Raw genomic sequence first — 15,596 nt, 5'->3', positions numbered from 1 at the left:
TTATATTTGACTAAATAGTTATTTGTCCTCTAAAAGATATAGATTTTGATAAAATAATCTTCAAAAAATTAGAACTACAATATAAATTCTAAAATATGTGGATATATGAATGGATAGAATAGTTATATGAATTGAAGAGGTATAGATTCTTAAGTAGTTCAACAAGTTGATAGGTAAATATATGAGTTAAGCTCCATTTTGGTCCTAGAGATTGGTGAGTTGCATTGATTTGGTCTAAGACTTCTTAATTGTTACAATTTGGTTATCGAGATTAAAAAAAGTGCACCAATGTAGTTCCTTGTGTACCTTCCGTCGCCGGAATTTAACATTGTTAGTGACGTAGCTCAAACTTTGTCACGCTAGACATATTAAAAGGACGTCGTATGCGTTTTGCCGCTAAAGAAGGCACTAAATGATGTCGTTTGGGGGTTTGAACAATACTAAAACGTTATACCCCTCCCTTTTAGTATTGTTCAAATCCTGAAATGACATCATTTAGTGCTCTTTTAATTTAGCGCCAAAATGTGTACAATGTCGTTTTAATATGTCCAATATGATAAGACTTAAGCTATCAAACTAATGACATTGAAGAGGAACTATATTGGTGCACTTTTTTAAATCTAAGAGACCAAATTGTAATAATCAAAAAGTCAAGGACCAAATCAGTGCAACTCGTCAATTTCAAAGACCAAAGTGGAGTTTAACTCGTAAATATATATATGACATGTTTTATCTAAGATATTTACTAACTTAAGTATCAGAATATCTTTGTAGATTGTCCTCCCAATTTAATTTTTGGTATTGTTAGAAAATAAGAAGTAAGTTTTCCATCAACTTCTCAGTTCAAAAAATCCACAATTAATCCGAACACATATAAATATGTAAATGGTGATTGATTTTTAATATTTATAAAATAATTATTAAAATTTATACTAACAAATTAAAATTTGAAACTCATACCTTTACATAAGATAGAGAAACTACCTAAAAGTTACGGGTCATATATATGGTCGATGAACATATATATATGTATAATAAGAAGAAATTGGTTGGTGGTTAAAAAATAAAAGAAGGCATTAAAAACAATTTTTTACTTGAAAATAAAATGATGCTATTGATGATCACTTGAATTTATTTGTCTTTTAGCATGTAATGCATCGAATACAAAAAGAGTGAATGAAGAAACAAACAAAATTGCCGAATGAGGCAACGACACTCTTTCCTTTTCAAGTACCTTAATAACCTTATCTGCAACTCCAAGCTGTGCAAAAGAGCCAGCAAATTAATCAATATTCATATGGACTTTGGAACCATATATATATTGTGTCAACTTTCATAATGGAAAATTATTGTAGTAACATATTATACATTTCTCACGTTTATTTGGTTTATGTAACACAATTGCTTTTACTAGTGCAATTGTAAAAGTTGCAAGTTAAATAATATGTAGTTGCTTTCTTAACAAATTCTTTTTATTATTATATTTTATAGGTGAAAATATTTTTTATACATATAATTAACATAAAATATTTCAAACTATATCAAAAAATTTACATTTTATAAAATAATACCATATAGCAGAATTATCACCAACATAAATTTTGGATTTTGAATGCGTAGTTATTGAGTTTTTAGACTTTTAATTTGAATATGGAAGTAAAAATGGTGTTGAATTTAAACATGGGGAATACAGGTGCTTCACAACCATACGATGTTAGTAGAACAATTTAGAGGGTCCGAGTTACGTTGGATATTCCATTTTATGAAAAAATTGACAATAACAAACAACTCGGAGAGTCTGTTTTCTAGCTTCCGAAATTCGTATTTGTCCAACCACAGGTCGAACCATGCGATTTCTTAAGCAAAATTTTAAAATCAAACAACTCGTATGGTCCGATTTATGTACTCTGAGTTTTTCAATTTTTTTAACACAAATCGGACCCTCCGATTTGTGTACTCTGAATTTTTCTCGCTTTTTAAAACACAAATCGGAGAGTCCGAAATTTGTGTACTTCCACAATTTTAAAAAACACAAAAAATTACTATGTTAAAGTATATCACTTATTTTATTTCCATATCAAAATTTTTTAAGCGGCAATTCTACACTACTACTACTACTACTACTATTATTATTATTATTATTATTATTATTATTATTATTATTAACATAAAGGGTTTGTTTAGGTGGGTAAGCTTTAAAAAAAATTTAGTTATATTTTTTAAGAAATTTTATGAAAAAATAAAAGTAATTTTATATTTAAATATTTTATATAAAAATATCTTTTTATTTATCAATTATGTTTAGGTATAATAATATAGAAGTAATTTTTTGTTTATTTATTATGTGAAAAATATCTTTTTTTTAAGAAAAAAGATGTAAGTTGTAGTTTTTTAAATAATTTTTTTATTTTTTAATATTTTTACTTTTATTATTAAAAATTTAATAAACACGTTAAAAAATATAAAAAAATTATTTTTTATTAACTTAACAACACTCAAACAAATATAAAAAATATTTGATTTTCTGTCTACTTTCAGCTAATTTTGTCGTTCACTGAAAAGAGAAAATTGTGTTTGATTAATGTTTCTGTTGGGTGACAAAAAACATTAATGGCCTAATTGAATTGATTATTAAGAATAAAGAAAAGATTAAGAGTTGATTAGAAATAGTTGATGGCGGCTGTGATGTATAATAATAAGGTGGTGGTGGGTCGTCACATTTTTGAGCTCTTTCTAAGCTTCATATCTGTTTGGTTACCCACCTTTGGATACATCCAATGTCCTTTCAACATCTTTATTTTAACCCCAATAATTTCGGGGATTCTTCAATTCTTCTTTCTTTTTCTTTTTAGTTTTTACCTTGATTGATTCAAAAGACTCTTCCTCATAACCACAATTTACATGCTTTTCTTTTGATTTTTTATATAGGCTAGGCAAATTATATATAAGCCTCCAAAGCCTCAAATAGTGATATTTTGTATAAGATATTTTTTGTTTGCTTTTTACTGTATTTTTAAATTTGATAAGTTAATGATTAATTTATCACATATCTGAATTTTATTTAAAAATTTATTATTAATCAATAAATTTATGCATATATAAAACGAGATTTAAAATTTCAATATTTACTTAAACGAACAAATAAAGTGACACTTATAATTATAAATTCGGACTAGACCAGCTAATTCGATCGAAAAACTGATGAACCGAATTTTAAACCGATCTAAATTAACCATACAAGTAAACGAATCAGTTAAACTCAAAAAATTTGATCAGACTCAGCCTAAACCGAGGATCGAATCGGACCGGTTACCCGCTGACCTCAACATGCGCATCACTCAAATTTCAAAAAATTCAAGAATATTCTAGGCGCTGGTTCGAACTTGAGACCTTCAACATCTTTGTAATATATAGTGCCTTTTTATAAATATATTACAAATTATTAGACATGTCCTAATTAATTTTATTATTAACTCTTTTAGTCATGCAAATTTAAGATATTTTTTATTTTTTTATTCTAATGAATAGTGTTCATATTAATATAATTTATTTTTTATTTTATATTTACTCTATTTTTAAATTAATTATTTTTTAATTATATATAATTATTAAAATAAAAATTAAACTTTGTTAAATATCTATAAATTAAAAAAGATAAACAAAAATTTTTTATTAATCATAACATATTTTTGTTATTGATAATTATATGACATTTATTAATATTAATATTTTTTAACATATATTTAAATAATGTAATAAATACTAATTAATTAATAAATTAAAAAATAAATTAATTTAATATAAAATTAAATTTTATATAATTATTTAATTATGACCGAATCAACCGATTTAATTTATAATCTACCAGTTAAACTAATAATTTAATGACCTAATAATATGACCGAATCGATTTTCGATTCAATTCTTATAACTATAGTGACACCTATCAACTTAAGATTTGAAGCCACCAACTCAGCAAATAAAATAGGCCTATAGTTGAACATATTTCTATGAAGTTAACTCCCATTTAATTCCATTAGCTAATTCGGCAGTAATTTAATATTGCTGAGGGATTTAAGTAGAAAACATGCATTATGATTTTGCCATTTAAAAGTTCAATAGTCTACCTAACTCATAATACAATAGACTTCATTATAGTAGCTTAGTTATTAGTATGAGCGTTAATAATTGTAAAATTCATGAAAGTAAACTGTGAAAAATACTCTTGAATTTCCTGTTTTTGAGATATATATTCCCCTTCTAATTATTGATTTTGAATTTCATTTTTGATAGAAATTACATTCTATATTATTGATATGGTTTATGCAAACCTACAAGTATGGGAATTTATTGGGAAATTTTTTTATATACTTATTTTTGCTCAATTTGAATTCTAAAAAATACATATAACACAACTATTCATAAAAAGTTTACTTTTATTCTTCTGTTTTTATCTGAGCAATTTCACTCATAAAAAATTTATATAGAAAATTGATAATTAACTCATTATTAGATAGATGATGATTACATTATAGGATCTGATAGTGACAGGGTGCGATGTTGTAAGGACGGGGTCGGAGGAAAATCCACAAAGTGAGATATTTTTATTTATATATGTTATAAATAAAAATTATTGATAACAATTTTTGTGAAGAATTTCTTCAATTAAGTAACACTATGCATCATGATCAAGTTTAAAATGTAAAAGATATGGAAGCAAAGAATAATTTTTACATTGAACCATTTAAAAAAAAAAGTAATCATTAAATTAGAAGTTCATATGTTTGTCTTTAAAAAATTTTACATTGAACCATTTTAAATTAAAACCTTGGCATACTTTTTTAAAAGACAAGCATATAAAATTGCGGTAGTTTTAAATCACTGCAAATTTTTTAAAATCCTATTAAACAAAATAGAGATAATTTTAAACCATCTCAAATTAATTCACCCGTCTAGTTACAGTTATACGAGCAGTTGTTTGAAATTTTAGGGATGAGCACGGGTCGATTTGGTTTGTATTTGTATTTTTTTGTACATGTATCCGAACCAAACCAAACCGACTAAGAACGGATTGGTTCGGTTCAAATAATTGGGTACCCGATAACTTTGAAATTTATAAAAAAACCAAATTTTTATCTTAAAAATTCAACAAGTATAATAAACATGTAATATCAATAAAAATAATCCAAACATGTTAAACACCAAATACATTAAAAACTAAATTTATTAAAATCCAAACATATTAATAGTGAATAATCTTTGTCTAATGAAAAAGTCATATATATTTTTTATTTTTTTATTTAATTAATATATGATCGGGTTCGCGGGTTGGTTCGGATTCCACACTCCCAAAACCGATATCCGAACCAATCACTAACAAAGACTATCGGTTTGGTTCAGGTTGAACCCGATTACTCGTTGGTTCTAGAACCAATTTAATTGGTTTGGTTCAGATTCAGATGGGTAATCGAGTTCCCACTACCCGTGCTCATCCCTAAAAAATTGCGAAAATTCATTTTTCTATACCTTAAAGGACGACGATTTATAAGGAGCCACTAATAATACTTTACGCGATTTGAAACCACCACAAAATTCATAAAAGAATTTCAATTTTAATTTGATATAAATGATTTTCTATTATATATTTTATCAATATTATCATTTAATAGTTAAATTGACAAAATATACATCTTATTAAAAATTATATATAAATATAATATAACATAATTTAAATTGACACTGATATTATTTGTTCCTAACTCATACATGCGTTGTGACTTGTGACACCCAAGAAAGCATGGTTCATACATATCTAAATTTGTGTTGTGAGCCGCCGGCAGCTACTTTATATGGTTGGGGGAGGGTCATAGGCCATTTGAAATGCCATTATGAAGGAGCATGAATTAGTATTATGGACCCACCATTATTATTCTTAACTTGTTATCAACCACTAGCATCCATCTCTTTGTGCTTTCATAGGGTCCCACTTCCTTGTTTTGTTGCATATATGTACTACTATTACGTTCAATTGTACCACATTTGATTATTATAGTAAAAAAATCAATGTAAAATTTAACTCAAATTAATTAAATTTTTATTCAAAAAAAATATTTGTGTAAAAATCATACCCCAAATTAAAAGTCTAAAATAAGATTCGAAATTAAAAATAACAAAAAAATTATTCATCTATACATATTTAATTATTTATTTTTTATTTTTACTAGTACCTGATTTTAGTATCAATTTAATAAAGTCATTATTGTCTAGAGTTTGTGATTATATAAAAAGTATATTAACATTTCTTATTGTTAAACAGATAGCATTTTGCAGTGGTTAATAACCGCTGTCATTTTTCCAAGCAGTCCTAATTACGATTTCGTAGCGGATAGAACCGCCGTAAAACTATGCCGCTGCAAAGTACCATTTAGCAGCGGTTACTATTAACCGCTACTAAAAGTTTAGCCGCACGCTATCTTTCAGCGAATTATCAACCGCTGCTAATCGACTGTATAACCGCTGCTATTTGTTAGATGTGGTGTAGTGATCTAAGGAGTATGCTAACATATCATTTTATTGACACAAGGAAACTCCGATTTTTTTAACCATGATATATAATTGATATAGTTGTCTTTTATAGTGTCAAATTTTCAACAAAAAATATTATACATACACAAAATATCAGTCGCTAATTTAATTATCACATATTTATGTATGTATAAATAGATGTATTATTTCATATATTTTTAATATATATTTTAGAATTAACATATATTTACGCAAATAACTAATTTAATACTAATTTTTAGTATACATTATTATACACCAAAAATAGTTAAATATATTTTAATTATTGTTAAGGTTGTAACTCACAATCATTCCTTCTCTCATAACCATCATCTATCTATGTTTTTAAATAAATGATAAACATAGTTTAGTTAATTTTGATCCATCACCATATCGTTTTAATCATATTGATTATCGTCACTATCAATTCCTCAATAATTATCAATTTTGCTAGTTAATATTCGTTAAAATTTTTATCTATTGGAATATTAATATATGTTAAAGGATATTTGAGGAAAAAGAAAAGTCCATCCTCATAGTCATACAAAGTTGCAGGGTGATTTTCTTAGTAATTAATTGGTGTTGCATCATAAATCATAAGACTCAGACACCAGTTAATTGTGTTACATACATTGAATGCTTAACGTGTAGGTAGCAAACGAACAAAACGTGACATAATAAATGATCAAAATCTACATAGTCATGTTTTCTAACAAACAAAAATCCTATCTATGTATTACTGTTTTTCACATTTTTATATAAAAAAGGAGTTTACAAGAATAATTATTATGTTAACAAAATCCTACCTGTTTTGGAAGTCAACATTACTATTTCTAAATTAATAATATCACTTATAAATTATCACACTTATTAAATTAGGAGTAATAATCTCACTATAGAAACTAGTGCATTGTTGGACTGTCAAACCATATTTTATGTTATAAAAATACAAATTCATGAATAAATAAAATTAGTTTTACGGTAGGTCATTTATGATCAAAATAATAGTTTATTTATTTTTTAAGTATAAAGTTAATTTCATTTAATTATAAATAAATTTATTAATATTCTAAATTTTATGAATAAAAATAATAGTTTAATCTAATACGTAAGTATGAATATGAAAAATAATATAAGGATATAAAACATTAAGTAATCTCCCTAATTTTTCATGTACTAATTTGTATTTTAAGAAAAATCAAAAGTCTATGTCACTCACAAAAATAACTTCAACAAATAAATAGATACCACAAATAATCACTCAAAAGACTTAAACAAAACAACAATAATAATAAAAAGTTATATTCTTTGTAAATGACACTTTTGCATTTTGCAAACAACTTATCATTTAATTTGAATTTTTGAAAAAAAATAGATAATTATTTTAAAATTTTATTTAAATAATTCTCTAAACCTTTTTTTCATTTTTAAAGAATTTTTCTGTCATTTAAAAAAAATCAATTGACATAATAAAATTAATAAATTTTAATAACATTTTTTAATAATACTCGAAAAATTCAAATTAAAATATAATATCTAAAGCCTCTTAAAAAATCTAATATCTAATTTCTTTTAAAAAAATATTTAATATTTAACTATACCTAAGAAAATTTATTAATGATGTTACAGAATTAGCATCTTAATTAAAAAGGGAACAATAGCTCTTAAACATTTCACACATATCTTTGTTGGAATAATAATAATAATATTAGGCCAAAAAAACAAATGTTAAAAGGTACCCTCCAAGTACCTATAGAATCCCATGAGAAGAATCTTGATACAAGCATCTTATAAATAGAAAGAAAAAAAAAAAACAGGCAATATTCAAATATCATATAACTTTGTCCCTTGCCAACTTGGATCAGCATGTAACATAATAATATATGCCAAAATTAATAGAACAATTATATAATTTTTTACACTAGAATTCTTACTCAAACTATATATATCTTGCATAGTCCCTTACTCACTCACTTGATTACATATTTTTCTTTTCCTTCTATTCACTTAACTCATTTTCCTTTACACAATAATAATTAAATTAATTACAAATTAACATTAGGACAAAAATAGTTTCTTCTTCTAGTCATCTATTGCTCTGCGAGGGGCAGTTTCGGAATTCCAACAAGCACAAGCATAACGCGATAGAAACCACAATCCCTTCAAAAAGACGAAAAAGCCCCCTATTCAGGCCACGTCAGGAAATCTTCCGGGTCTAACTCGCCGAACTCTTCCTTCCCAAAGCGCTGAGTCAATACCGAGTTAACGCCCATCAAACTTAACGGCACGTCAATGTCAAAACCGAAAGCATCCACATCGCCGTAACGGAGACCCTCAAACGGCGTCGTCTCGCAACCACCAACAACGCCGTCATCGTAAGCAAGGACCGAAGTCGGAGAGGCAAAACCCTCTCTGCTCCCAGAAACCGCCACAAAACCCTCACCGGAAACCACCGCAAAACTCTCGCCGGAAACTTCCGAATCGCCACGGGGAAAGTTAATAGCTGCGCCGGGACCCTTGAACTTAACTGCCGCGGCGTCGTAAACAGCGGCAGCCTCCTCCGCGGTGTCAAAAGTGCCCAACCAAACCCGTTTTCTTCGGTTCGGGTCACGAATCTCTGCCGTCCACCGCCCCCACGGTCTCTGACGAACGCCACGGAACCTTCCAGAACCAGAAATGGTGCGTTTTATTTTCCTCTTGAACCGGTTCCGGTCAACATGGTTTTGACCCGAACCGATTGAAGGAGAAGAAGGTGATGAAGATGCGGTTGGAGAAGAAGAATGCGAAGAGTGAAGCCGAGGGGTCATTATGTGAGTGATAATTTCCCTTTTTACCCTCGGTGATGGGTTTTGCTCTTCTGCTTCATCGTTGGAAGATTCTGAATCGGTGGCGTCGGGATCGGTGAGTATGATTCGAAGGAGCTTCTTCGATCGAAGCCTTTTTGCTGTTTTGCATGGTGGGTCGCCTTCAAAATCGAAGCTTGAGCTTCTTATGGCGAGAGTCTGAAGCTTCAGGGTGGATTGTGCGGACATGAGAGTGAGAGAGAGTAAAAAAATAAGAGAAGAAACGGTTTTAAGCTTTTCTTTGTGAAGGTTGTAGAAATGATAAGAAATAAATTGAAGATGTTTTGGTAGTTGTGTTGTTTGGGAGCATGAAGAAGTAGAAAGAAGAAATGATTTTTGGTGTTAATTTTACCAAAGACGTTTAGTATTTGGGTGTTGATGGAGAAGAAAAAGAAGGGAAAAAAAGGAGAGAGAAACAAAAAAAAAAAAAAAACAATCTTGGTATTTTGTATAATCTCAACACACCACCACCCTTGTGAGGGGTGGTTTAGTGAGAGAAAAAGAGGTGAGGTTGGAAGCTTGTGATCAGAATTGGCGGGAAGGTAGAGGTGGTAGTTTAGTAATTAGTAGTTAGGAGTGTAGAGTGAAGGGAAGAGAAGGAAAAGAGAAAGGGAAATGAAGAGGAGGCACAAAAGAGAAGGAAGAAAAAAAAAATAAGAAATGAATGGAAAGAAAGAGAAGAGTAAGGTCATAAAAGTAGAGAGGAGAGGGTATTTATGGTAGCAGGAGGAGGTGTGCTCCCATTGGAGGAGAGAGAAAAAAGGAGGGAAAATGGGTGAGTGATGGAGGGAAAAGAGAGTGATCTCATGACTGATGACTCACTACTATTACTACCACTAATCTACCACAGCATTGTCTACTGTGTAATTAGAAAGATAGGAAAAAAAAAAAGGGGAGAAATATGAATATCCTAATATAGTGGGGGTGGTTTATTAGTTTAATAGATGACACTTCTCCTAATTAAATTGTAGATATTTGAACGGTGGAAACTCAGGTGTAATCGACTTCACGTGAAGTTGATATCTAAGAATCGTTAAATAATTTGACTGATTTGACTAAATTTTCATCTAATAGTTCTCAATATAAACTTCACGTGAAGTCGACTTGACCTGAGTTTTCACCTATTTGAATACTTCATCTTTCATTTTTTTTGTTGTTGATATTGTATTTATGGTCAGTTATGTATCTTTTGATTTATTTAAAAAAAAAAACTAAAAAGGGAAATACAAATATTTTTTTTTCAATATATCATTAAAAACAAAAGTACTATATACACATCAAAATTAATCATTAATTCAATCATTATATATTATTTGTGTATAAAGTATTTTTTTATTTATTTTTAATATATATTTTATAAAATAAATAATTTAATAGCTGATTTTTAATATACATATGATAAAAAATTATTTTTAAATGCAATTCATGTAAAAAAAATTACAGACAACTAATTGAATATTTTTATCTTAATTTTAAGTAAATTATATTTTTCTTATTTAAAACTATATATAAGAAGGTGAGTATGTGTGTGGTTGTCGGTAGCAAAGGGAGAAAGAAAAATCCGCAGGTTCCAGCTGCCTCTATATATTGAAGTCTTCATCAAATCAACCTTTTCTTATCCTCATTAATTTTAAATTTTCATTTTTGTGTTTGCAAAAATTTTATGTAAGTTTGATATTAGTAATCTTATTTAGGTTAAATTAGTGTAATAGAATTACATAAAATAATAAATATCTCAATTATTTAAATTAAAATTTTGAGTTCAAATTTTAAAGTTCGTTCTTAAATTTTTTTTACTAAGTAAGGATTATAATAAATTTTTTATTAATTAAATAAATTTTAATTCTTTATTTATTATATTTTATATTAATGACTTAAATATAGAATTTAAAATTTAAGATTCAAGTTTATTATTTACAATTTAGAATTTAAAAATTTAAAAATTTTAAATTTTAAATTTAAAGTTCAAAGAGTCTTACACCTTTTATTTTTTTTTTAATGTATTAGCATTAGCCAAATTTTGAAAATAGCAGTCAATTTTGTTTTTTAACAATAAAACTTAGTATCATTGGAAGAAATAAAAGTAAAATTTTATTATTTAAAAGATTTAATTACTTTATTAGTTCTTATAATTTCACTAAATTTATAATTAGATTTTTTTAGTTAGATTCCTACGTTACTTTTCATTTTGTAATTTAGGTAACTTTTTAGTGTAAAAAATATCAAAATTAACCGAATATTTTTCTACAAATTAAAGGTATCCACAATTAATAATCAAATTAGATTTTTAACTACATTATATTTTTTAGAAGAAATAGTATAGAGATCTAATTAAAAAAAAGGTAAAGTATATTTTTTGTCCTTGAAGTTTGATAAAAGTTTCAAAAATATTCTTAAGTTTTATTTTGTTTCAATTTTGTCTCAAAAGTTTTCGATTTGCATCAAATATACCCTTGACGATCAATTTTTCAAAAAATTTAAGACCAACTCAACAATAATTTTATAAGAACAGTCTTCAATACAAGCAAATTAAGTATAATTTTTATGCATTATTGTTAGATTAGTCTTAAATTTTTTGAAAACTTAGCCGTCAAGGGTATATTTTTTTGGTGTCTTTTCTTTGTAAAGAGAGGTATTTTGCGTCAAGGTATATTTGATGCAAATAGAAAATTTTTGGGACAAAATTAAAACAAAATAAAATTTAGGGATATTTTTAAAACTTTTACCAAATTTTAAAGACAAAAAATATACTTTACCCTAAAAAAAATATATAAAAACTTAATTAAAAATTTAGTAAAACTATAAAGATAAATTGAATAATTAAACCTATTTAGAATAATAATTCATCACGCCTAATAGTTAAGGCAAAAACAAAAACATTCAATATTTTCAAAGAAAAGGCCCATTCATTTTCTTGTTCTACCTAAACATAATGTTTAAGAAAGTTCAAAGGAAGCCATGTTGTTTTGTGTATTAGACAAAATTCAATTGAAACCCGAGTAGATAGCAATAAGAGGGAGCACAAACAATTTATTAATATTAATAAAGAGACAAAGAAAGTAAGCAAGGGTGGAGTCCAAAGAAGGTACCAACTTAATTAACTTTCCACGTTCATGAATCTAAGACCACGCAAATTGACTACTTGTTAATTACAATTTCTTATTTCTTTATGAAATATTAGTGTAACAATAACGTTGAAGTTGGGCTATTGACGTGGCTTTGTAATATGTTTACAAGACAAATTCTTAGGTATGTAGTAGTTAGTAGATTTTGTTAATATTTGTATATAGGACATTTGTTAAAAAAAATAAGATATTGAAATTTTTAATACTAGTAAATATATTAAAATTTTCTTTTCTTATGAATAATATCTATTTTTAACAAATAACAAAATTATAATTTTTTTACAATAATTCTAAACTTGACAAAGTAAAGATTAATTAATTACAGATCTAAATTCTATTTATATAAAAGTGTATTGTTGTCTAACAAATTATAAAGTAAGATTTAAATTTATAACACATTTAAATAAATGAATAAACTAATTATTAGAATGACTCAATAACAAGTAACAAAATTTATAATTAAACCAAACTCGAAAAAACACTTGTTGATTGTTTTTTTTTTTTTAAATATTAAGCCGTTTTATTTTTTGTTGACCTAAACGGATTTTTTTTTCGTTAATAATTATCTTTCATGTTATAAATTTTTAAGTGTTAAGTATTATGATTTTGAATAATGGGGCAAAGTAATTCAAATATGGTGATCATGATGAATACTTTATAAGGAGGTAAAACAACAACTTTTATAGTAAAGACTTTTTTTTTTTTTTGGTGTCACATATTAAAGACATTTGAATATTAACATTGCTATGTCAAGAATTTTTATTTTTAATATTGGAGTGGTAGTGATATTTTTTTAAAATGTGAATTGTTGGGGTGTTATACTCAAATGTGGAATCGCTTAACTAGAGAAGCAAAAATTGGACCGTCCAATTTGTGTTAAAAAAAAATTAAAGTAAAGAAATCGAACCTTTCGATTTATGTACTTTCCATAGTTTTAAAAAACACCAAAAATTACAATGTTAAGGTATATCACTGTTTCTACTTCTATAACAAGAAAAATTAGCCCTATTTCAACCATATATATTTAAAAAAGCAAATACAAATAAAATAAAGGTACAAAAAGATATATATCGAACTGAATTATGAAAAAAAAAAAAAGTTACCTCGAATAATGGAATGTAAAATTTTCTTTTTCTGTAAGAATGGCTAAGGATGTTTCATTGTGTTGGCGTATAAAGTGGTAGAATATATATAATTGAGTAAAATCACCATTAATTGTGGAAAAAGAAGAGAAAACAAAAAGAGGTAAAAAAAGGAAAGGGAAATGTGTCTATGACAATGTTCAATGCTGGCCCAGTTCCAACCAATGATGATGAAATGTAAACTCTTTTCAGTACAATCTGCAGAGTTTGTCTATCAACACTGCTCAGCTGGATACCTTAATTAATTTAACTTAAATTATTTTATTAATTTTTATAGCTTGATTAAATTTTATATTTAAAAATTTTTTTAATTAATTTTTTATATTAATTTTACATTTATAATCATATTATTATCTTTCAAAAAATATTTAACTTAACATAATGTATTGAGGTATATTTACTCATAGTGTCAGACAGATTAAAAAAATAGTTTTTTAATGTTTATTGTTAAAAAATATCTAATTATAAATTTAAAATTAGCGTAAAAATTCAATTAAAATTTTTTAAAATATAGAGACCAAATTATAAATTTAAAAAAATTATAAAAATTAACAGAATAATTTAACTATTAATTAAAAAATGTATAGAAAATCAATTTATATCTGTAAATTTCTACTTAAAGTAAGTTTGTACTCTATTTTTCGAAAAAAAAAGCACTCTATTTGATAATAGTAATAAAAATAAATTATTATGATATTTTACTACGTGTAACACAATTCTTGTAAAAAAATTGCCAAATTTATTTTTCTAAATTTTTTTCTCTCTTTCTTTTTTGAATTGACATACAAGGATCAAATTCATGTGTGATCAAAGTGTAACCAACAAAGTAATTTACTTGTATTTTTTAAAAAGAAGCTTTGATGATCTCAATAATAAAAAGATAATTAAAATTTATTAATTATTATAATAATTAATAAATATTAAACAAGACAAATTTTAATTATTTTTTATATTTTTTTAACATTATCGGAATAATTATTAGTTCTCAAATGGCACTATCATGAACTTAGAAAAGGAAACTTCATTTGAATAGTGACAAAAACATAGAAAAATCTAGGAGATCACACTAGATTTGATAAGCGTTATTTATTACTATGTGACCATCATTTTCGGAAAGTGCCAAAGATCAATGTCCAAGGTTGAACTAATTCCAAAAAAATAAAAGAAAAGGTTAACACGTCCTAAAAAGCATTAAAAAAGAAAAACAAAAATATTATGTATGCTAAAAATCAATCATTAAAGTAGTTAATGTATATTTAATATTATATTTTATGTGTTAATAGAGAATTTAATTTTCATGCACTGTTAGTGTAAAGTAATTTACATGTGCATTCAATTATGTAATATAATAACAATAAAAAAATATCAAATCCGACCTTGACAATTATCTCGAAAGGACAAGGTCCCAAAAAAAAAAAAATTCAATCCGACCCCTAATCTTTTTTTTTGGGACTGATTAGTCCTGTGTAAAAAAAAATATTGAAATATTTTTTTTTGCACACGACCCTCATTATCCTTTTGAGCTAATTGTTAGGGACTGAGTTGGATTTTTTTTGTCAAGAGCCTCGTTATCTTTCGAGATAATTGTCAGGAGCTATTTTGTGTTTTTCTCTAAAAATAATTATTTATATTAACTACATGAATAGTCATCTAAAAAAACAAATGTGATTGTATGATTATGTAAAATATTTTACAATGTTGTGCATGATTATACAAAAAAAAAAAAAATTATTATAGGCAAATTGGTGAAAAAGATTTAGTTAGGTTATGGCTTGGGGAAGAAGCAAAGGCAAATAAGCATGCTAGCAAGTCAAGCACGTGTCTGCTATTTTCTATGTTATAGGGAGTTAACACATTTCATAAGGGTGACCACTTTCATTCCGTACACATTGCTTGTGAATCAAGTTATTAGTCTCACTATT

At 26.5% G+C, this 15,596-nt stretch overlaps 1 protein-coding gene across 1 annotated transcript; it reads right to left on the bottom strand.

The window, feature by feature from the left end:
* Positions 1-8,404: 8,404 nt before the first annotated feature.
* LOC112719864 (pathogenesis-related genes transcriptional activator PTI6) lies at positions 8,405-10,228 on the bottom strand. The gene has a single exon (XM_025770588.3). It carries the CDS (start codon positions 9,594-9,596, stop codon positions 8,748-8,750), a length of 849 nt encoding a protein of 282 aa, XP_025626373.1. The 5' UTR covers positions 9,597-10,228; the 3' UTR covers positions 8,405-8,747.
* Positions 10,229-15,596: the final 5,368 nt, after the last annotated feature.

This window comes from Arachis hypogaea, chromosome 11 (genome assembly GCF_003086295.3).
Source record: "Arachis hypogaea cultivar Tifrunner chromosome 11, arahy.Tifrunner.gnm2.J5K5, whole genome shotgun sequence".
In the NCBI taxonomy this organism is placed as follows: domain Eukaryota; kingdom Viridiplantae; phylum Streptophyta; class Magnoliopsida; order Fabales; family Fabaceae; genus Arachis; species Arachis hypogaea.
This window is presented reverse-complemented; position numbering and strand designations above follow the sequence as displayed.